A 26,161-nucleotide genomic window follows, 5' to 3' on the forward strand; every position below is an offset into this window, starting at 1 on the left:
GCATGTAATATCTCTCCAAGTTTCCACATGTCTCCCAGAAAAATGATAAAGCCACTTTTCTCCTGGCCAGGAGACCAAATCTTTAATTTCCTGATATTTTAAAGTACTTTGTGAAACCAAATAATTTAAAGTATTTCCTCAAAAAAAAATATATCCTCCTATACCAAGATGAAGGTTTGTCCCTCAGAAAAAGTTTAAGGCATGTGTTTATTAAACCTTGACTATGTTATTATTAGCCAAAGCTATGAAACAAAACATTATATTTCAGTTTTGAAATTTTCTCCAAACAACAAGGGTGAATATACAGCTTAGTGACATCCATAGCTGCCTAAGAACCATAAATTAAAAACCTGACAAGTATGAAGTAAGGTTTTTGTTTATAATAATGGTAGCCATATAATATTTACATAAATTTGAAAGATCCTCATGCCAAGTTTGATCATTCCTATTCAGCAGCTTTGGAGACAAAGTTGTTTACATGTTTTCTATTTTAGTAACACTGGCCATATTTGATGCCAGACCATCAACATTCATATAATTGTTTTGAAGGTTTTCATGCCAGGATGCATTCTGCAAAAATTGATAATATACTCCTCACAATTTCTTTTAGAAATTTCAAAAATAATATACTCCTCACAATTTCTTTTAGATATTTCAAAAGATTAAGGAATGGCAGCCATAGTTGATAACATACTAGCATCATGTGCATACATTTGCAAGGTTTTACAATTTTCTGTTTTGTTAGTTTTTGTTAAATCATTTAAAGGTTTTCTATTTTTGAAATAGTAGATTGGCATCATTTGCACAGACAAGAAGGTCTTTTTATTTATGCCTGAATTCTGTGAGTCTGACTGAAATTGAGCTGGCTCCTTTTGAGAAGAAGACAAAAGATAACAAATGTTGACAGATGCCGTGATGACAAAGAGTCATACTGTATTCTCATTAGGCTTTACAGCCAGGTGAGCTATTATCTACACCAAACTAAATCTGTATTGGAACCACAAATCACCTGCATCTGTATCTTGGACATATCATATGAATGTTTCAGTAAATTTGTCTCCTTCAATCCAACTGTAACATCATTTCATCAAATACTTGGTTTCTCAAACTAGAGTATAATAGAACCTCAACTTTCAACAGTGGTTCATGCTTCCTTTATGATTCAACCAAGGATTTTTGGCTGATACAAGACTGGACAAATACCTCTCTTCAGCAGTACACATATTGTTAATTAAATTAACTCCTAAAATATATTGAAGGATGGATAGTTAGGGTTAGTTTCATAATTTAATTGGTTATTGCTTGTTTTAAAGGTATTGCATGCTCTGACACACTGATATATCAAGGCACATGACATATTGGTGTTAGGTACTGAAGAAATGATCCTAGGTACTATTAAAAGGCAAATCACTTATAGGGATTGATACCATTTTCTAGCTACTATGATTACAAATTTAAAGGTCACCAGCCATATTCTAACATTTTTCTTTTTACATCAGATTTGCATTATATTAAAAGTAGTTATATTCGCAAACACACACACAAATGTATCAAGTTTAAAGAAATAATAATCTAATTACTCGAAATGGAACAATGTTTAACTATAATTTCCCACCTATAGAAGACACCAACCAGAAATTACATACATTTATCCCCACAAGACAAAGTACGTGCTTCTTCTTGTCAGAAAATAAAACACTATAAACTATAGACAGGAAACATTTAGATGAAACTATTGAAAACTAATTTACTGTTCAGCCTTATATCGATATGCATGCAAGATGCACTAGATTGTGTCACTTTCAAAACTGTTCCATTGTTTCAATTTGTTTTCAAAATTCCCATTAACACAGGTAAAAAAGAATCAATGCTGGCTTCCCTATGTCAGCTGACTTTGAAGAAAAAAAAAGGAATCTACACTCTTAAAAGAATCCAAAGGAACCAAAGTTGGCTTTCTTATGTCAGCCAACTTTATACAAATAATTTTAAAAAATTGACACACTTAAAAGAATCCTAAGTCAGTTTCCGGGGTTGGGTTGCTTTGTAATAAAATAACCTTTTGTATCTGATATCCTGACAGTAAGTTTAAGCAATGAGTTTATTGCTCACTGCCAGTTCTGTTTATTCATCACCCCAGCTTCCATTTGTTTGCCATATGTAATCATAATTGAAGTTTGTTGGGTAAATAGTACACACAGCTATAGCCAATAGCTTGCTTTAATAATACTTTTGTAACCTATGCTAGTGAAAAGATTATCATTTGTACTCAGAGTGAATGTATTTTCAAATAACGCATATACGGAGTTTGTGGATGTATTTTTTTCTTTAATTCATTTCACATGATGAAAAAAGAAGGAATAAATGATAACAATGCAAGGTTAGTTTCTTTCATAATATTTTCAAATAAGTGTTTTATCTATTTTATTGTACCATGCAGTGGGGGAGTGAGACACAAATTCAACACAAAATTATTCTTGGGACATATACCTTGATGAAGAAAAGTTTCACCATAAGATCTGGGACAGGAAAAAAAATTATTTTATTGTGTCCCGATATATATGGTAAATAAGGGGTATATATATATATATATATATATATATATATATATATATATATATATATATATATATATATATATATATATATATATATATATATATATATGAATGACTGATTCTACAGACTTGTAAATCTATAAATTATAAACGTCCCAGAATAATACCTCATATTTCTTTTTTTAAATCCTTTTGCGTTCATATTGGTTATGATAATGGTAAATAAAAGTTTGATCAAAGTCTACACTACGCACATTCAAAAAGTATTATGATTATTTTAAACATTAATATTTTACATCTGCAGTAACATTACTGTACTGTAACTATTTATTTGATATATTTTACTTAGGCTCTTTTTATGCCTCATCTCATATGCACCAAAGAGCTTTGTACAGGATTTAGGAGGATTTAGGACTTTCCCATCCCTCACCCTATTAGATCCCACAGCTTCAATACACATTTTTATGGTCAACATGGTCTTTTGAAAAAAGAAAGAACCGTTTTGTCCCATCATCACTCGTTTGGTTACATCCATATGCAACACAGTGCACCATATTTGCTGTACAAAAGCAAAGTAGTAACGTATATCACATAGACATTTATGTTGGGAAATTAAACACTTCAATGTGCTATGTATATTTGAATTAATTTATTTTTGATCTAATTTATTTGTTTGTAAGTTTTAAAACCTTTTTATTTTTAATTTCATTACAAGTCAAAGTAATGTAATTTTGTTTATTAGGAATTTGATATTTTCCAGAATTTAGTTTGACCTGACTGTTAGTTGTAAACACCAAACTTTATATCTTTTGCTGACCTAGTTCCTGACCTTGATTGAGAATCAAGTAAACAACTTCCATTCTTAATGTGTGAATAATAGTGAAATCGAGGCTGCCTGGGACTATGTGCCTTTAGACGTAAATACTTTAACGCTGTTCTAAAAAATTCTGGAGCTGACCCTCATCCGGGAATCTGTTTTGCATCTCAAGTTACTGTATAACCTTTGTCAATAGAGAAATTATTCTGTCAGGCTTCTAAACATTGGGATGTAAAGGTGTTCCTTTTATTGTGATCAGTTTAGAGTTATATTTTAATTTTTATTCAAATTATTTGGATTCTAAGATTAATTCTTTATCCTGGAAATATCTGAGTGCTCATAAAGAATTCTTGGACAAAGACCTTCCTTTACATTTTATTCAGAAATTCAAACACTGGAATATTGTTTGTGAATCAACAAAAAACTGCAGACACATCCGTAAAATAAAGGCTACAGTATACGTCATCGCCTTCAATTGCGGATATTTCATTGGGACTTGAACTTGAATTCATTAGAATATTTCATTACTAGGACTTCTAAAATTTAATTTGAGGAATATTCTTGGATTATTTTTGGATTTGATTCTTAAAACCATAAGTTATTTTTTCATATTAACAGTGTTTTTCCACAGAAATAAATTAGTTGTTACCTTTTTCAAAGCTTGTTGTTTTCACTCTTTTGTTACTGTTTATTAGAGCCTAAACTAAAAAAAAATGGCAAGGCTGAATATAAGGGATAAATGGCATATCCGTTTTTGGCATGCAGAAACTACCGAATGTTTCCTGAGATTGCCAAATAATTGTTTCATTTAAAAAAGCAGACTTTTAAGTCTAATTAAACATTTTTGTGGTGTGTATACATAACAAATACATTTTTATGACTATAAAAAACTATATCCCACATTTGTAAAATATAGGTAGCCAGTGACCTTTAAAGACTGGCTTATGAAACTGGGTGATTGCACCTGTAAAAAAGATAAGAGGCATTCATGGCTACCAGAACAATATGGCACATGACTGACCAATCAGGTCCTACTCCAACTGTTCAGAATTTTGTACACCTCCACAGTCAGTATGAAAATTACAGTTAACCCTCTTTTTATACTCTATCTGTCTCTTGAAGAATCTTTATTTGTACTGATTATAAGGCTGAAAAGTTTAATCACACTACTGGAAGATCCTCAGCAAAAGAAAACATACAGACACAAGACAAAATCAACACAAAGTCTCAAACTCTTTGTCACATTTTGCCTTTTCTTCAACAGGAATTCTCCTTTCTGCTTTTGCTGAAAATCTTTAAAATGCATGGTGTCATCCATGTAAAAGTACTCTTTCCTGTAAAGACCACCCATGATGAATTGAATATAACATTAGTAGTATTACAACTGAATACATTTTTAAGCAAATAATTTCTATCAATATTTGCAAAATGTTACTAAAAGAGATATGATTTTCCATAAGTTAGTTTTGAAAATATCTTGAATTTTGATAAAGCTGCAGGAAAATAATTTTGATTTACATTTAAAATGATACACTGTTTTTAATGGATTTATATGTGCTGCATCTTTCTATGGCTATCGACTAGATACAAAAAACAGGATGATGAATGGATGGAAAGATAAATGGATAAATGACAAATATAGAGAATAGAAGAAAGGCATAAAACTAGTTTTGTAAAAAAAAGTTTCTAAATAAGTCACAGTACACAGTTATCTTAACTTTAGGAGAAAATTTGTAAAATGAATGCAAAGCAGGTCACTGATAATTTTCATTTACTTACAACAGCAGGTCAGCAGGAAAGATGTCTCCTCAATCATGTGGATAAATCAAGGAAATGGAAACAATACACAGAAGCTGAAACTATAAACTAAAACACTAAAACAACACCCAAACAAAGAATAATGTGTGAAAATCAATGCAACAACCAAAGCCAAAGTATGTAATAAAAACTTAAAAACAAAACCACAAAATAATTTAACATAAGATGCATAGCCATGCAGAAGTCTTTAATTTTCTATGTTAAAATCTCTTTATTACAAATACATGTATCTCTGATAAAACAAAACAATTAATTGTCTAGTGTGAATCTACACATAAAGTTCTTAATTGACCTTTAAATGTTAAAATAAATTTGCTTCATTTATTCTGGATTAGGTCTGCTTCATTCATTATTTTAAATGATATCTTAATAGCCATTCAGACTTTTCATTTAACTGTAATTTACATGTAGCTGCCATTTTATCATACCCAATAGTACAAAATCAAGGAATAAAAGATGGAATTACTTTTACTCCATCCACATCAGCATGTTTTGAAAATAATTGTATGTAATTATTTGGTGCGTCAACCCCTTCCCCTTCCCCACCTTTTATGCTAAATAGGTGGCTAAAATCTGAATCATAACACAAGGCCTATGTAGCTGAACCATAGTTATGGCATGGTCTACGTATTTTAGAGACAAAAAATACAAGTATATTCTCATAATCTTTAAAATAATTTTAAGTGAAGATATTGTGTTATAAGATCCAAATATTATATCAGAACAGAATTCAAAATAAATTAACTGAATATATTTTAAAAAATCAAATATTTTAAATCATACGCTGATTACTGGGTTTTTTTCTTCTTCATATCAATCTTGTGATCCTATAATTTTGCAGATTATATATCTTCATTTTCAAATTCATTTTATTACTGTAATAGTATCAAATATTTCATTTAAAAATACTTTCTTCCAAATTCTAAATTATGTACCAACCAACTTCTGTGGAAAAAAAGTTTGCCTGACACACCTTGAAAAGTACAACTCTATGTGTATTTTCATAGCTCTGGCAAGTCTTGACAATCAAAATGGGTAATTAATACTGAGAGAACTGTTAACTATGTAAAAAGGAAATAAAAATGTTTCCACTATGTTTAACAATATGGATTGGTTTTTTATTCTTCAATCAAAATTCTTAATTGAATCACTAATAAGTCAGTCCTTTCAATCCTGCCTTCTCTGCATTTCACTGTCTAAAACTGCAAGGTTGAGACCATTTGATATTTGTTTGCTAATTACAGATACATTTTAATGGGATAAAAGACAGTTTCACCCACCCTCAGACATTTTTTATACTGTACTGGCTTTCTATTAATGTATTTCCTGTAATTAGGTTTAATGAGTTAGCTGTATTAACCTGCATTTTAATCATAAATATCAACTTCCCTGCACAGCAACATACAATTTGGATTCACCTTTTACGATTTCATATAAATTATACCGTTTACTGACCTTCTGATGAAATGATGGCAGTCTTTTTGGAGCATACCTTGTTATTTTATAATAATTCTGCTTCATTTTGGATTATATTGTATTAATTATTTGTGATCAAAATTTTTAATTTATTGAAATATGGAAATAAATTTGTTATCTTATTTGCAATGATATTGAAAATATTAAATACCTCCGAAGAATTAATGAATACGTTGTTAAAAAAATGTTTTTTTCCTGAGTTGTGTTAGTCAGTTATCACTTATTCTTCGTTACCATCTCACTTTTTATCTTGCTCTCGTCTATTCTGTTTTATACTGTAAGGTTGAAACTATTAACCATCTGATAAAATGTTTGGTAATTTTTTTTGTTTCCTGGGTTAATTTTGAAATCATTCATTAAGAAGAACAACAAAATTATCACTGTCAACATCAAATGATGATAAAAGTGATGAAGCTGCTGCTGATGATGATTAGACAGAATTCATGGACTGGTGAAACAAATTCCAGTAATTATCCTAACATGAATACTAAATATGATATAACTAAAACAAATATTTAATTTAAGAAAAGTTATTATGTTAATATGTGTTTAGTTAAGAGACATCCTAATTAAACATAATTAAACTTTAGAGATGAAATGAGTAATAAGGTTGGAGACCATCACATAATCAAACACTAATATTTATTTTTCTATTTCTCTCATGATTAAGTTGCAAACTGAGATGGTCAGAGATTTTGTGTCTCAGCAACTGACAAAGATGAAGAAATACTTCACACCATCAAATACAGCTGGCTCACTTGTATTTTGTGCTTTGGTAAAAAAGAAATATTTTTCTCTGTCATGTTAAATAAATGTCAAGTGGATTTAGTTTACTTATTAAAAGTAAAGATGTGTAGCTGACAGATCTAATATATGTTGGATAATTGTCAAAATTATATTCTTCATGCTTCTTGCACAAAGAAATATGCACATTGAATTGTGTATTTGTCCACCTATAAAGAAAAGAACCTTCCTTGGCCAATATCCATAATCATATTATGTAGCATTATCCACATGGTAAATATCCATGATTATTGTATGTACCATTATCCACATGGCTATTATCCATGATTATTGTATGTACCATTATCCACATGGCCATTATCCACGATTATTTTATGTACCATTATCCATATGGTCAATATCCATGATTATTGTATGTACCATTATCCACATGGCCATTATCCACGATTATTTTATGTACCATTATCCATATGGTCAATATCCATGATTATTGTATGTACCATTATCCATATGGTCAATATCCATGATTATTGTATGTACCATTATCCATATGGTCAATATCCATGATTATTGTATGTACCATTATCCACATGGTCAATATCCATGATTATTGTATGTACCATTATCCACATGGTCAATATCCATGATTATTGTATGTACCATTATCCATATGGTAAATATCCATGATTATTGTATGTACCATTATCCACATGGTCAATATCCACGATTATTTTATGTAGCATTATCCACATGACCATTAACCATGCATATTTTATGTAGTATCATCCACATGGCCAATCCACATGGCCACTATCCATGATTATTTTACATATCATCATCCACATGGCCAATATCCATAACTGTTTTATGTAGTATCATCCACATGGCCCATATTCATGACTGTTTTATGTAGTATCATCCACATGGCCAATATCCATGTCTCTTTTATGTAGTATCATCCACATGGCCCATATTCATGACTGTTTTATGTAGTATCATCCACATGGCCAATATCCATGACTGTTTTATGTAGTATCATTCCACATGGCCCATATCCATGACTGTTTTATGTAGTATCATCCACATGGCCCATATTCATGACTGTTTTATGTAGTATCATCCACATGGCCAATATCCATGTCTCCTTTATGTAGTATCATTCACATGGCCACTATCAATGATTATTTTACATATCATCCACATGGCCAATATCCATAACTGTTTGATGTAGTATCATCCACATGGCCCATATCCATGTCTCTTTTATGTAGTATCATCCACATGGCCACTATCCATGATTATTTTACATATTATCATCCACATGGCCAATATCCATGACTGTCTTATGTAGCATTTGCACATTTTAGTGAAAATTTGTATTTCAAGTACTTGTCTTTGGAAATCAAGCTTATAAGTCTTTTGTTTATCCCTCTCTCTCTCTCTAGTCATATTGTCAATTAATTTAATTAAAAAATATCAGTGCAAATACATTTCTGTAGCTAAGAGCAGTTTTGTTAAAATTGGACTTTAATTTGTTAATGTGCCTGCTTCCAAAAGATATGTGTACGAGGTAAATCAGATTGCACATATTTTTTAATAACAGCTTCACATAAAACTTAATTGTCCAATATCTGGTACTGCTGATTTTTTATGTTTAAATTACATGTATTTTGTAAATATGAGTATTGATTTGCATGTCTTCATCAGGAATGAGTACAGGCTTAAAACACTTATCACTTACCACAATGAGCACATACCTAGATCGCTTATCACTTACCACAATGAGTACAGGCTTAGATCGCTTATCACTTACCACAATGAGTACATGCTTAGATCGCTTATCACTTACCACAATGAGTACAGGCTTAGATCGCTTATCACTTACCACAATGAGTACAGGCTTAGATCACTTACCACTTACCACAATGAGTACAGGCTTAGATCACTTACCACTTACCATAATGAGTACAGGCTTAGATCACTTATCACTTACCACAATGAGTAAAGGCTTATATTGCTTATTATTTACCACAATGAGTACACTTAGACTGCTTATCACTTACCACAATGAGTACAGGCCTTGATTGATTATCACTTACCACAATGAGTACACTTAGACAGCTTATCACTTACCACAAAGAGTACAGGCTTAGATTGCTTATCACTTACCACAATGAGTACAGGCTTTGATCGTTTATCACTTACCATAGTGAGTACATGCTTAGATCGTTTATCAATTACCATAGTGAGTACAGGCTTAGATTGCTTATCAATTACCATAGTGAGTACAGGCTTAGATCGCTTATCACTTACCATAGTGAGTACACGTAGATAGCTTATCACTTACCACAATGAATACACTTAGATTGCTTATCACTTACCACAGTGAGTACAGGCTTAGATCACTTATCAATTACCACAATGAGTAAAGGCTTATATTGCTTATCATTTACCACAACGAGTACACTTACACTGCTTATCACTTACCACAATGAGTACAGGCTTTGACTGCTTATCACTTACCACAATGAGTACACTTAGATAGCTTATCACTTACCACAGTGAGTACAGGCTTAGATCGTTTATCACTTACCATAGTGAGTACAGGCTTCGATCGCTTATCACTTACCATAGTGAGTACAGGCTTAGATTGCTTATCAATTACCACAATGAGTACAGGTTTAGATCGTTTATCACTTACCACAGTGAGTACAGGCTTTGATCGCTTATCACTTACGATAATGAGTACAGGCTTAGATCGCTTATCACTTACCATAGTGAGTACAGGCTTAGACTGCGTATCACTTATCACTGTTTCTCATAAATGAATTTGACAATTCTGCATACTGCATTTTCATTTATTATATTATACTTAAACTGATAATTAAACAGTTAATTCATGAAATTCATTTTCATGATGTTGAGACTGTGTATACATACACTTTATGCCCCTTATCATTAGCTCTTAATTTTTTTGTTCTTCATTTCTTTGGTTTTATTCTCACTTTAATTTTACATTTTCTCTAATTATGGTCAATTTAAAATAATGAACATTCATATTTTGATGTATTTCAGTGTCATGCAATGTGGTTTTCAGTGACCACTCACTACCTACTCTCTCTATCTCTCTGTCTCTTTCTATGGTATTCATTAATATATTCAGAACCAAAGTTATGTATTTTACTCAATATGTAACAATGCTTTTATCATATTTCTGCTGTTCTGCATTCATGTTTTCCTATGTTTTGTCAGTTTTACCAATAAAAAAGATTTCATTTATTTTTTCTAAACTGAATTCAAAATTCTGAATTTTTTATGACAATTACATACTTAAAAACAATTTAAATATTTTTTACTGATGAATTATCGAATAAAGTGTACGAAACTGGATCAGAAAGTCTTGTCTTGCAACAATTGAACTTCAAAGTCACGATAACATGTAATTCAAGGGAGATAACTGGGTTATAATATATTTATTTTGTAATATTTGCTCATTATTAGCACATGTACACTGATCTGAAGCAGCTGGATATGCCTTGTGCTCATCTCTCAACAGCAACTCAGTGCATGGTTTGGGGCCCCGAGTGGCCAAGTGGTCTAAAGCGCTCTCCGTTAAGGATCACTGCCATCTCATCTCTGTCTGCGTGGGTTCGAGTCCAGGATTCGGCTAACATGGGTAGTAGCTTCTCGTGGGTCGGTGGTTCTTCCCAGGGTTTTCCAGGGTTCTTCCTCCACCATTAATACTGGCCGCCATGCATAGCCTATCGTGTGCTGAAATGTGGCGTTAAACCCCACAACAACAACAACAACAACAGTGCATGGTTTTGTAAGAATGCATGGTGAGAGGTGATTCTGCACATTTGACTGCCATAGCTTACAAGTTTGCAATGTTTAAGTCGGAGGGCTTTTTTATTCATCATCTCTATGCTCTTCATACCCTCGCTGTGTTGCATGGAGAAATAAAAAATTGTGTGAGCCTTGCTGGATGCTTTCTACTGAAATTACACCCAAACCCTGTAACATCTGTAAATTCTGAATGACTCTCCAAAGGCAATTAACACAAAACACCTTGCTACTAATTAAACAGGTTTACAAAATTCACACAACATCAAACACGTGCAGGTAAAAGCGAAGGATGCATAATATTATTAAATACCTGTCGATGCTGCAACTGTCTGAAGCTTCAAGTGTAAGAGCAGTATGAGCAATGAACCCCAGTTCACATAATGAACTGCTCCTAATAAATGGTTCAACATGATTCTAGATTATTCCAGAGGTGAATCACTTTTAACACAGACCGGTTCGCTACATGGACATTACAAATTGGTCACTGATGATGATTTTACAGCCTCTTCTCAAGTCAGAAAATTTCTGGAAGAGAAACAATAGAGAAAACATTTGATATCTTTTGCAATATGCACATTTGACGTACACTAAAATAATCTCTGCAAATGAGCATGGCAGTGATGCCACAGAAAATTGGAAAATACTGTAGCTTTTGCCAGACTTTATAGCTATTTGAAAATAAGAACTGCTGAATTTGAGAAACTGGATACCTTTGCCAATTATGAAACAATTGTTTTTTTTCTCCAAAGGTTCCATGAAAAACAAGTACATATGAATGTGAAATATACACATGGCAACAATATATATATATATATATATATATATATATATATATATATATATATATAATGAACACACTGGATATAAAAATATGAAGATGATAACTACATGTACAAATTAAAGGGGCAAAGGTGAAGCTGTTTTAGCATGGTGAGAAATGATGAGACTTTAATGTGAACTGGCATGTTAAGTGTTTGGGGGGCCAAGCAATACCTTCCATATGATATAAGCAACATATATTATGAATAAGCTGTTCGGAAATATAGCTGATTCAGCATATCAATAGCATGTCTAAATTATTCACACAATGCAATTTTGTATTTTCTAAAGTCTATCAATACAAGTTTAGCAGACAACACAAAATGTTTGAAAAATAATGATGTGGTGAAAGAGTATGTGCATTATTACAAGATTTTCCCAGTATGAATTGGGCTGATAGAAGAAACATATTTCAGAGTCCCAATACCTCTACATCTATTTAATTTTTCAAATGATTGCTGTAATTGCCATTTGAAAGTTAAGTTCTGAAGAATAAATATCTAAAAAATTATACAATTTAACCTTTGTCATAAATTTTACATTAGATATCATCATCATCAATCCTGTAGCCCAAGAGGCCGATGGGGCACAAGAGATGACTTCACAACAAATTCACTCCATCTTTCCCTGCTATCCACTGTCCATTTGTAATCTCTGCCTGTCCACTCTTTCATTGTCTTCCCACCTCTTTTTCTGTCTGCCTCTTCTTCTGCACCCTCGCACTGTGCCTTGCAAGATATTCTTTGCCAATCCAGATGATCTTGAGACATGACTGTACCACTTCAGTTTGTGCTTTTCCATACTGATGCCATTGGCGTTGTTGATCATCAGTTTGGTTTCTTTGGCGCTAATCTCCATACCATATGCTGTGGAGGTTGTGTTGAGGTGCTTAACCAAATCAGCCAGAGAGCTAAATGACCATGTATTCATGACTTGCGCGTGCCACATTATATTGGTGGACTTTGTCTGGGGTCATCCAGCCTGGAAACGGATGGGCTCTGCCTAGCTGTATCTGACCCTTGATAAACTACATGAAGACAACTAGCAATCCTTCCATACATTAGATATACACTTGTTTAAGATATTTCAAGCATAAAAGTAAATGTACATATTGTCAGTCACTGACAAGAAAGACAATGAAGGAGATGTGTCAGTTGAAATAGGGAGATTTTAAAAACAGAAGAAAATATTCAATGAAACAATAATCTTTGAACCATAGTACATTTTCTCTGCGTACTTTTAAAAATATTATTCTGAGTTAGTGAGGGTCTCAAATGACATCATATAAAGCACAATGTATGCAACCAATACGTATTGCAAGGGACTCCTGAGTACACACCAGTCATAAGCCATGGGTAATAATCTACTTTCTCACCTTAAACTGCTATGCCGAGATTTCTTCATATTACAATAATATGCACACAAAAACATCATTAAGAACACAATGCTACTTTATGCGACACATTAATGAAGTGCAAGTTTTAAAGATCAGTAACTGATTGTTTTTGGAATAGAAATTTTGATTGGCTCATTTAAGCTGCTTGAAAGATCACATTTGGACAAAATTTTATTCCCACTCATGGTTAAGCTGATTTACGCATATTCAAGTGAAAAAAGCTTAGTACAGGTCGCCACAGGTGACGAAGGATCATTGTGGATTGAGGCCTGTCTTGCAATGATGAAGATGCATACTATGCACACATACATATGTGTGTGTGTGTGTGTGGTGATTGGTTGGCTTTTAACAGCACTTTCTGCATATTACATAGTCTTGTGAATTCATTTTTTTGTGTGGTACCTATTTTGGAGGATTTTGTGTGATACCAATTATTGGGGATGTTGTGCTTGCTGCAAACATCAAATAAGAAGACCCAAGGAACAAGAATCCTTCTGTGAAAACAATGAGACTGGGTCTCAAAATCAACTTTTTTCAGTGCTACCAAATTTTGATAGCTGTAATATTGTCCGCTAAAACATTCTGCAGTTTACTAGCAATTTAGAATTATAACCAACAAAATGCCAGCTTGCAAGTATCAATTTCAAGTCTTGGACCCCTTCCCCAAGCCATAAATGTTTGTATCAAAAAGAAATGAGATGACAGCTCTCTCAAGAACACACCCGGGCAGCCGACCCATTTTTGCAATCCCTTTTGAAAACAAATTGGCCGAGTCAGTACATTTTATATTCATTGTCTTGAAATCATTAAGTTGTAGTATAAAACTAATATATGGCTGTAATATCACCATAAAAATCAAGAGATACTGTCAGGCTCTCCAAATGACTGTCATAGTTAATTTGCTTCAGGTTTTGAATCTTATTTGATACTATTTCAGTCTGTCTGATTATGCCATTTCCATATTGACTGATTATGACAGAAAATAAATGTAACCAGAATGCTCTTACAGTCCAATAGCTTACATGTCTGAGCAACAGTGCACTGTGATAATGAATTACCACTCCAATGCTGATTAGCATCTGGTACTTCAAGGTCTAACAGCCAATACACATTGATCACTTACCATAAAGAGACTCTCATAAGTCCATCAAACCTTTGTGGTCAGTGATAGGCATGCCATGTTTATGACCAAAAGGGTCTACCTCTCAAAACCTGATCAACCTGGGTGGTCCAATATGCTGCATCCTTGGGCAAAGAACTTTACTCCAATTGCTTTGATATGAAAATCCAACTTGTATTGCTGTGCCTTAAAGCACAAAACCAAACCAATGAACACCAGATAAAAGGTATATGGTCTGTTGTCAACAACTCATATGCACTGTACTACCAGACAAGGACTGGAGTTAGGGATTAACTTATTAAGGTGTATCCTGTGCTGTATTTTTTTTGCCCATTTCCACAGAAATATCTGAGAGTCCACAAAGACCGCACTATAGTCCTCTGCATTTAATGAATGAATTATTATGATTCTATATGTCTGAGCTCAATCTAGAGGTCAGGCTCTACCACAAATATTGATTGAAACTGGCAGCCTGTCTCTTCCTGATAACTAATCCTACCATCTGAATATAGAGACATATATATGTATACATTATTTTCTATGTTCTAAACTTACAATTACTTTCTGTTCAGCAAGTTGTGAATTAAGATGGTGTTAAATACAAGCCCAATGTACAAGCTGGATGGACCAAACTAGCATGCCAGTCAATCACCCTTTCAGCAAATGTAGAAAAGGCAAATACCAAGCCCTATTAAAATACCAGTATAGACAATTTAAAGCAGAATGCAAGTTTCATTTCTTTCTCAAACATTTTAGCCTTGCTGGATCATGTGCTTAAAAACTATATTTTTATATTGGGGTTAAGATAAACTGAATAAACAGGAATGAAAAAAAATTAAAGAAGTTACTTCTATCTGGTGGCTAAAGTGAGTCCTGCATCTGATTAAATGGTGCAGCCTTAAATGGCCTAAAAAGTTGAATAAAAAACAATAACAACAGGTAGATAGCCTGCTTGAAAGAATTTTTGTGGACAAGAATGGCATAGGTGCCAAATTTGTGTCTCGTGCTGATAAGTGTATCGATAATGTATCACAACATTGGCTGTGTATTGTAAATTGTATACATACACGGTACAGATGTATTGTTTCACTCCTATAAGCAAGCAAGGGGTCAGGAAGCACAAATGTATGGTATCAATTACATATACATTGTAATATGCATTGATGTAAGTTTGTAATTGTTTGTTGAATTTATTCATTTTAAATTCATACTTCAATTATTCCATGAGTTCAGAAATAATCATGCATTCATCTATACTGAATGTAATAGAAATCATGCAGTTTAGGAATTTCATGCATTACTCTGATACACATTGTGAGAATCAAATTATTTGTCTTGAAAGTTAAAGGACTTGTGTATCCTAAAGATTTCATGCATTTCTTCTGATATGAATTGTGAGAAATAAATTATCTATCTTAAATAATTTGTATCACGTATGCTGAGAATTGACTTTTCTGTTTGGAAAAGTATGTCAGTGAATCACTAATTAGCAAGCAAAGTGGTTAGGACAAGGAGTGAAGTCCATTCATTTACTTGTGTGATTAAGTTGGGGCTTCTTTTCAACCAAGAATAGATGGTGTTAGCATCAGGAGTGACACTGCCCACTTACAGTCCAAAGCAGGATGTAATGGTTTATCAATGAGGTATAATTATGATATGGTTCCTGTAGGAATGCAAATAGGCACTAGAAAAGACGTAAGTTAATAGGTCCGTGTATCAATATCAGGTTGTGAAGTGACCATAGCTTACTTCTGTTGAATTACGATAAGACAATATCTGGCATGAAAAGAGTAGGGATAGTATTTGATCCCAAGGAAAGAAAAACACCTCATACATATTTATGTTGGGTATTATATTTTATTTAAAGGAAAATAGCCCCATACCTGTACTGCACAGTGGAAAAGAGCACAGTCTACAACCAAGACAGTGGGTGACCCGAAGAAGAAGAAGAGAGAGAGAAGAGAAAAAATATGGGAATGTCAACCCATCATCAACAGTGATTTGGAAAAGACTAAAAGCAAAGTAACCAGATGATGTAAAAAGCTGGCTATCTGAGTTCAATCAGTCACACAATGGCTAATTGAATTTCGCATACATTTTGGGAACTCTATTTTGAACAAAAAGAAAAAAATTCAAATTTCATGTTCAATTTCATTTTGTTTAGCAGAACTAAAATTCGTAAAAGAGGGATTGACAATAATGCAACATAATACACTCCATGATATGGAGGGGCCTTGGGTGGCTGAGTGGTCAAAATCACTCACCTTTATACATCCCTAACATCACACCTCTGCCTGCATCAATTCAAGTCTTGGCACCGCCAGTGTGGGAATGTGGGAAAGCCTACTAGTAGCCTGACATAAGTTAGTGGTTTTCCCCTGAGTTCTCCCTCTTCTATATCTACTGTCCACCATGTATAGTTATCATATGGTTAAAAATGGTGCTAACCCACACAAAAATCAAACAAACTGCCTTATGAAAGGTGCATAAAAAGGTACTGCAAATGCACCTGGGCTTATTAAGGAGAAATATGTTAGTCCAGTCAATCAGACCCAAAATCTCTGAGTGATACCATCAACATATATGTTTATATAGTCTAGTCTCATTACAATAAAAATTTTATATGTCAATGCAACTACCACTTTTATACAATTTCATCAAAGGAAAACAACCTTATTGAAACACATTAAAATTTGAATCTATGGCTTATGCTGTGATATCTGATGATTTTTCAAGGCAAATATTTGGTCTGCAGCATGTGCATAAAAAAACCTATGGAGCTGAAGCTGTTCATGTAAATGCTGTTTACTAGACTGAGTGTTTTACAGTATAATTTCCTGCACAGAGAAATCACTTACATATTTCAGCCAACATGGAACACCTTCACCATAAATCCTACATGCAGTATTTCCCATGAAGATAAGCCCAGAGAGCATATCTTGTCAATTTTAGCTTACTTAACCAAAATGAGCTTATGATCTGTCCAAGGGCATTGCTCATCTGCCTGTCAACACTTGCTAATGAACATGCTCAAGGCTTGTTTTCATATTCTGTAATCCTATATCAACAAGATCTTCAATGAATTTGATTATGAGGAACATACACACATGTTAATAGGGTGATCTTGTATGTGACTGGTTGAGCTCGTGAGCACTCATTTCATTTTTCTTAGTAGAGTGCAATCTGATTTGTTAAGCAAGCTTCTACTGTCATGATCTTGAATGAGTTCAATTGTGAACAATATGCATGCATTTTCATGAAGGAAGTGATCTGAAAAAGCTCATCAACCTAGAGACTCTATTTCTGATCCAATTTGTTTCAGATTTGGTATATGTCATAAACTGGTATCATCATTTTGGATAAAGGTATCAATGGGTACCCAGGTACGCAGGTACCAGCCTGTTCATAATTACCCGGGCAATAAATATAGCTATAGAGTACCCATTTAGTCCATTAAAAAAAAAACACCCTAAAAAGAAAAAATGTTTCCAGGTTCATTTCAAAGATTATACCTTGCAATGCCCAGGAGCAAATGAGACACAGAATAACAAGTACAAATTCAGGGCTCATTTTGTGTGATACTGATCTGTCATAAATCTCCATCTACTGATCTAGTATTTTCAATGTGTGTGACCATCTGACTATGTACATCAATCAGTTTCTTATATTTCTATTTAAAATAACTGTACATGACACATTTCCAAGAAAACAGGTTTCTTGAATTTAAAACCATGTACAAAAGATTCACTATAGTTTGATACACACATTAGTAGCAGACCCCGTGTACAATCTACAAGCCATACTGCATATGACTGACTGCCTGACCCTGCGTACACTCTAAAGGTCATACTGGATATGACTGCCAGACCCCATGTACACTCTAGGCCATACCGCATATGATTGACTGCCTGAACCTGCGTACACTCTAAAGGCCATACTGGATATGACTGCCAAACCCTGTGTACACTCTAAAGGCTATATGGCATATGACTGATTGCCTGACCCTGTGTACCCTCTAAGGGCCATACTGCATATGACTGCCTGACCCTGTGTACCCTCTAAGAGCCATACTGCATATGACTGTCTGACCCTGTGTACCCTCTGAGGGTCATACTGCATATGACTGCCTGACCCTGTGTACCCTCTGAGGGTCATACTGCATATGACTGCCTGACCCTGTGTACCCTCTAAGAGCCATACTGCATATGACTGCCTGACCCTGTGTACACTTTAAGGGCCATACTGCATATGACTGCCTGACCCTGTGTACAATATAAGGGCCATACTGCATATGACTGCCCGACCCTGTGTACACTCTAAGGGCCATACTGCATATCACTGCCTGACCCTGTGTACAATCTAAGGGCCATACTGCATATGACTGCTTGACCCTGTGTACAATATAAGGGCCATACTACATGTGACTGCCTGACTGTGTACAATCTAAGGGCCATACTGCATATGACTGCCTGACCCTGTGTACCCTCTAAAAGCCATACTGCATGTGACTGCCTGACCATGTGTACACTCTAAAAGCCATACAGCATGTGACTGCCTGACCCTGTGTACGCTCTAAAAGCCATACTGCGTATGACTGCCAGACCTGTGTACACTCTAAAGGCCATATGGCATATGACTGACTGCCTGATCATGTGTACCCTCTAAGGGCCACACTGTATATGACTGCCTGACCCTGTGTACACTTTAAGGGCCATACTGCATATGACTTCCTGACCCTGTGTACACTCTAAAGGATATTTCTGATCCAATTTAAAGTATGTAAAGTCTGTCTCCAAGATCCTAGACAAGTTCAATTATTCATGATGCTTTCATATTAATGAAGACCTTGGCAATGGTGTGAATTTAATCTTCAACCTTCTGGTCACAAGTTCAATTCCATAACCACTAATCCTATGCAGCTCTCTTGGGTAACATCTTAATGAAACCAATCTTTCTTATTATCAACTCACTTGGGTGAATCTCTCATTGGTTCCAATCTTTCTCATCATCAGCTGGCAACCAGCTAAATTAGTGTTTAATGGCAACCTACTTAATACTTTTCAGCTGCAGTCTGTAACCATAAATGACAATGAAAATGATATTGTGTACAACTACTATACAAACAACTAATTTTACCATTCATCATATCAGCAACATAATCAATAAACCAATTAAAACTGTAAACAGATCCAGACATGTTATATTCCCTCCTGACAAGGCTGTGTGCCACATATTTGAAAACTGTATAAACGTATATGACTGGAGAGCTAATTTGTAGGCATTTATCACATACCATCATACTCAAACTACTAAATGATATATGCTCATTAGCAGAACTAGTAAAAATGGGAAAAACCCAAGAATGTTAAATAGTATATTTTTTTTTACATTTTTTAAATCAGCAGGTACAATACTAAGGTGCCCAGAGCCCAAGTTTATTGGTCATCTTGATGAAGGTCTTTAACTGGAAAAGAGTTTATGGATGCAGCCATATCCAGATATCATCGAGTTACATGCAGCAAATGGATTTGAATATTTTCAATGCATGAATAATTATGGGATTACATTGCACAAGTAATTACTGAGCTTATATTTATAAACAAATACAAATGTATTACAAGTAATTTCTGAATTTATGTTTATAAACAGTTACAAACGTATTACAATTACTGAACTTATGTTTATAAAAAATAACAAGTAATTACTGAACTTATGTTTATATACAATTACAAATGTATTACAAGTAATTACTGAACTTATATTTATAAACAATTACAAATGTATTACAAGTAATTACTGAGCTTATATTTATAAACAATTAAAAATGTATTACAAGTAATTACTGAATTTATATTTATAAACAATTACAAATGTATTACAAGCAATTAATGAGCTTATGTTTATAAACAATTACAAATGTATTACAAGCAATTACTGAGCATTTGTTTATAAACAATTACAAATGTATTACAAGTAATTACTGAGCTTATGTTTATAAACAATTACAAATGTATAACAAGTAATTACTGAGCTTATGTTTTTAAACAATTACAAATGCATTACAAGTAATTACTGAGCTTATGTTTATAAACAGTTTCAAATGACCTATTACAAGTAATTACTGAGCTTATGTTTATAAACAATTACAAATGTATTACAAGCAATTACTGAGCATTTGTTTATATACAAATACAAATGTATTACAAGTAATTAGTGAGCTTATGTTTATAAACAATTACAAATGTATTACAAGTAATTACTGAGCTTATATTTATAAACCATTACAAATGTATAACAAGTAATTACTGAGTTTATGTTTATAAACAATTACAAACATATTACAAGTAATTACTGAGCTTATGTTTATAAACAATTACAAATGTATAACAAGTAATTACTGAGCTTATGTTTATAAACAATTACAAATGTATTACAAGTAATTACTGAGTTTATGTTTATAAACAATTACAAATGTATTACAAGTAACTGAAAACAGTGAAATTCACTTCAAGCAACTACTACCAATCTTTACACCAAGTAACATCTAAAACAGGAACGGCTGGATATCAGGTTATACACACTGGCTATGCACAGAAGATATATTCTGCCCTTAACTTGCCATGAGATTACACACAGTGGCTATATACAGCAAATATATTCTGCCCTTAACTTGCCATGAGGTTACATACACTGGCTATATACAGCAAATATCTTCTGCCCTTAACTTGCCATGAGTTTGTGTGTGCGTGTGTGTGTGTGTGTGTGTGTGTGTGTGTGTGTGTGTGTGATTTGGATTTTTAACATAGCTTTAACAACTTTTCAGTCATATTATGATGTCTGCAGTGTGTCAGTTTATAGTGATGTCCAGCACTGCAGCTTCATGCCACAGACATATAGAATGATGTCCCACCCAGTCACATTATTCCTGACACCAGGCCAACCGGTCCTAACACTAACCTCTTAATGCTGAGCGCCAAGCGAGGCAGCTGTTAGTACCATTTTTGTAAGTCTTTGGTATGACTCGGCAGAGGATCGAACCTATAACCTCCCACATCTTAGGCGGACGCTCTAATCACCAGGCCACCGGAGCGGTTGCCATGAGTTTACAGACACTGGTTAAGCACAGTTGACAAAGACCTTCTGCCTATTGTAATGAGGTTACAAATACTGGCTATGCACAGCTGACAAAGTCCTGCCCATAACTTACCCTATCTATTTCTTTGCAAATTGGAGGCCATTTTGAATGCTGAGGATTAAGTTCATATTCTTCACATATATACTAATCATGGATTGAATGTAGTAAATGGAAATATCAAAATAAATTGAAAAATTGTATTAAACAATTACAAAATGCAAGCCTTCTGAAATACAAATTATTTGGTTGTGTGTGTGTGAAATGCGGCAAAGTAGTCAAACGCCAAATGCCACTATGCAGATGTGGATGCAGCCATATCATGAGTGATTGTGGGTACTACAGGTGGCTATGCTTTTAAGCAAGTGCAATTTCTGTAATTATGGGATAGGTTCAATTAAGAAACTAAAGTAGGGCTTAAAAATATTATGTTCATCTATTCAATTTATAATGCTGCGATTTCTTTTACAAATTAGCAGTAATCTTGCAATTGCATATCCTATAACAGACATACTTCAACATTTGGTTATCTAAGCTACCAAATGACAGCACAGAATCAAGACCCAATTATGATCGTGCAACAGCTATGTCAGTAAAGCATCCGTGCAGACCCTTTTGAGAAAATTTTCACTGGCATTAGCACCATATTTTTATTTATTTTTAAGAGTCATTCTATAGTATTTGCTTACCATCCCATTTGTACCCCTCCCACTACCCATTTTAAAAACAAAAATCAAGGATAATTTTCTAACCTGTCATCTTATTCACTTTTCAAACCAAACGTTAATTTGTTTACTAGCACAGTCGCAATGTCTGCATGGCCGAGTATATTTTTTTCTGAGAAAAGATGTGCTGTAGTTCACCATCTTCGATAAGCTCTGAATAAATCTGTAAATTTTCGTAATGATATGTGAGTTACATCCTCTGAACACATTTAAATAAGACTTAATTTGTTAAACTTTTGTTTTTGAAATATTTAACTAGACATATTAGATGCAAATGGCACTGAAATAAATTCCTTTGTAGGAGGGCCTCAAGGTAAATTAGTTCTTAGCTAATTGTGATACCCTCTTTAAAGTCATTACTGAAAAAAGATTGTTTTATACATCAGACTTGCTTACATCAGTGGCTTCCCTCTGATTTGAAACGCGAAAAATAAGACAATGTTATAGTAGTAAAATGTTCAAAGAATTATTTCTGAAATTTCATTATTGTAGTTTTGATATATCATTAATGTTTAGTACATTGGTGCCCATGTTTTGAATCCAAGGGATGTACTTCATTCATCACAATGTATGAATTTCAGCAAATGTTCAAACGTACAATGTACATGTGGTGGCACCATAATGTAAATATGCTCACTAGCCTAGATGCTAGCGTTGAACCAAACCCTATCATTGTTTGTTGTTGTCATACTGGGATCGCATTTTAATGTGATAGGTATAGTGATGGGAACTGGTCAGAATTTCATAATCGATATAATTGGTTCCACTTAACCAACTGATAATCAATTATAATCGGTTATTATGAGTACATTTTAATTTTTCTTCATTATACAGTTTTATCTCAAGAGTTCAAAATGTTAATGTACATAAGTAATCTCATTTAATGACATCTATAGGTTTTGTTCTACAACTTTGTTCAATGAAAGAGCTTTTTATGGCTGATCAGTCTTATGTAGTTGAAATACTGTTGCAATTCCCCAAAATCCTTTCATTTCTATGTGATGTGTCTGTAATTAAATAATAAAATTAATGGTAATTAAATTGAAGGACATGGTTTTCCTGTTTGTCATTATTTAGATACGCTGCAAAGGATTTTACATTTATATTGAAAGAAATCATCAAAATGTGCTTAGATTTATTAACTCAACAATTTAACAGCTTATAAATGTATCATGACTACATGTTCCTAATTATGAAAGTTTGCACCTGCAGAATATGGTATGGTTCTATATTTGTAAGTTGTGACAGGAACAAATATTTCAGATCAACTTTAGGGGATTGGAAGTCCTATTTAGCTTACTAATTAAACTGTAGTTTTACAAACCTTTCTGTTTTGCATATAACTTAAAAGAAGAAGTCTCCCTTTACACACAATCGATTAAGGAGTTTCACAATTGATTATCTTATTGGTTTGCTCAACCAACTGATGATCAATTATAATCAATAATTGGAAAAACACTAATTAGGCATTTACAATTTCAAGGCAAAACAAAGCATAATTGCTAGTGCAGCGAAATAAAAAGTCTAATGCAAAAATGCATGAACAAACAATAATTAACTTGGGTCAATAGGGAGAGGTAGTGTTACAGCAACCCATGAATGCTTCTTCGATAACCAATGTTCCAATGTGATAATCCTATCTACACCTTGGCAGACTGAACAGATATATTGCTGCTTTGTCCTAGCAACATCTATTGTATTTCATTAAACGTCTCTCTTAGGATGTAATGCCAACTAACCAACAGTGTGGTACATTGTACACTGGCTGAAAATATTGGAGGAAACTGACCTAACAAGGGTACTTTGGAAGTTTAACAATGCAAGCATGACTATGTACCAGAGGGAAGCCATTACAGGAGTATTTGAGTAAAGGGCATTTGCACAAACAAGGATAGACACTGGAAAAATTACTTATTTATCAGTGCATTCAAGTTGTGTGCTCCCTTTGTCTCGATCATGTAGGAAGAGTGTTCAAATTTGAACAACTTAATTTTGATTGGATACAGAGTCTTGCCATTGCATCCTATGAGATTTACAGACCTGAAGTATAGAAACATCTGTTCCATACAACAAGGTGTAGATAGGGTTAACATATCAGAACCTTGCCTAGCAAAAATGCCCATGAATGATCAATTCTTCTCACCATCTGATCAAGTTACACACAAATCTGAATTAGGCAGAAACAATAAAAAAACATAAAATTAATTTCTTGACTTTTCCAAACAAAATTATGAATTTATACCATTTCTATGTAATAATGACATGCAAACCCCGAGAGAGGAATACACATCATTTTTGTTAATATAAATTGTCTAAATAATGCATTTAAAACCTTCACATGTGCATCTTGTGATATCATCTCGGACTTGTGGGTCAGCTTTAACATGCATCATGCACTTTTAGTGTTTATACCTATTCAGTTGGGGGGGGGGCTAACTTATATCTAAATGAGCTTATACGCGAGTATATATGGTAACTAGTTTTGTGCACTATTTTGACACTATTTGCCTCAACAAACAGTGTAACACTGGCCACTCATTACATGCTGAAACAGGGTGGTCTGTTTACATAAAATTCTTCAATGCCATCATAACCTGTTGAAGAGTCAATTTGTTAAGCATTCCTATTCATCCATTATGTAGCTGCCTCCATTTGATTTCTCTGCAGTATTAAAAACCAACTCTTCCACAACTCAGGATGAACATGACTGACTACATGTACACAGACCAGTCTTCTAAAGCATGTACTGAATGAATGGTGTTGGGCTGTAAGTCAATATGAATTATATTTAAATCATTTGTACATTAAACTAATTGGATAATTTTAGCTATATATCAAGACACTGATATGAACATTCAATGAGAAACAGCAGTAGCTATCATTCATGATGCTGTGTGTAGTGATAGCATTACCAGGGGGCACTTCTGTCAGCCAAGTGCCACCATCTTACCATTTATGTACAGAGAGGGTAGTTAAGTATATGTAATTTACATGTAATTATTTGTTTATCAGTTTTTTTTAAATTATTCCATGCTATTATAATGTAACTTTGTTTACTGGATTTGATATTGTCTAGAATAGAGTTCAGTTCTAACCTATTTTTTAAATATTTTTTTATGTAAACAGCTAATAATAGAGACCTTGATTCAGAGACAGTGGCAGTTCTAGTAAACAACTTATATATATATATATATATATATATATATATATATATATATATATATATATATATATATATATATATATATATATATATATATATATGGCCATACTGGGAGTATGTGATGTTAGGCAGGTAATAAGCTTTTGTTTTGTTCTGGAAAGGTGATTATGTGACCCTTATACAGGAATCTGTTTTGCATCTTAAATTAGTGTATAACTGTTTCCACAATAGAATTTGGGCATTCGGGCTTAAAACCATTGACACTTATAGATGTTTTGTTGTGACCAGTTTGAGTTGAAATTTAATTTTATGGAATACAAGTGATTATTTTTCCCTGGAAATCTATAAGTGCTCATACAGAATTCTTGGACAAAGACAGTCATTGAAATTTATTTGGAGTTCAAAACTGGATTAATTTTTTTTGTGAGTCAACAAGGAACTGTTGACACTGCAGCACTTTGAAGGTCGCCTTCCATTTTGGATTTCATTGGGGTTCAAACTCAAATTCATTTAGTATTTTTTAATAATAGGACTTTTATTTTGTAAATCT

At 33.5% G+C, this 26,161-nt stretch overlaps 1 protein-coding gene across 4 annotated transcripts in view; it reads right to left on the minus strand.

Annotated features, from left to right (window-relative positions):
- The window catches only part of LOC149788486 (uncharacterized), a 73,900-nt gene that overhangs the window by 43,836 nt on the left and 3,903 nt on the right, over positions 1-26,161 (minus strand). For 3 of the 4 annotated variants that reach the window (XM_089974478.1, XM_089974480.1, XM_089974477.1), the window contains exon 2: positions 11,567-11,781. In XM_089974478.1, the coding sequence (XP_089830604.1) occupies positions 11,567-11,666 (100 nt within the window). In that variant the 5' untranslated portion in view covers positions 11,667-11,781. Of the gene's footprint in view, positions 1-5,151; positions 5,232-11,566; positions 11,782-26,161 lie in introns of those variants that run through there. The other variant, XM_089974479.1, reaches the window with a different exon arrangement.

Source organism: Sinohyriopsis cumingii, chromosome 11 (assembly GCF_028554795.1).
Source record: "Sinohyriopsis cumingii isolate HCF-2022 chromosome 11, ASM2855479v2, whole genome shotgun sequence".
In the NCBI taxonomy this organism is placed as follows: Eukaryota; Metazoa; Mollusca; class Bivalvia; order Unionida; family Unionidae; genus Sinohyriopsis; species Sinohyriopsis cumingii.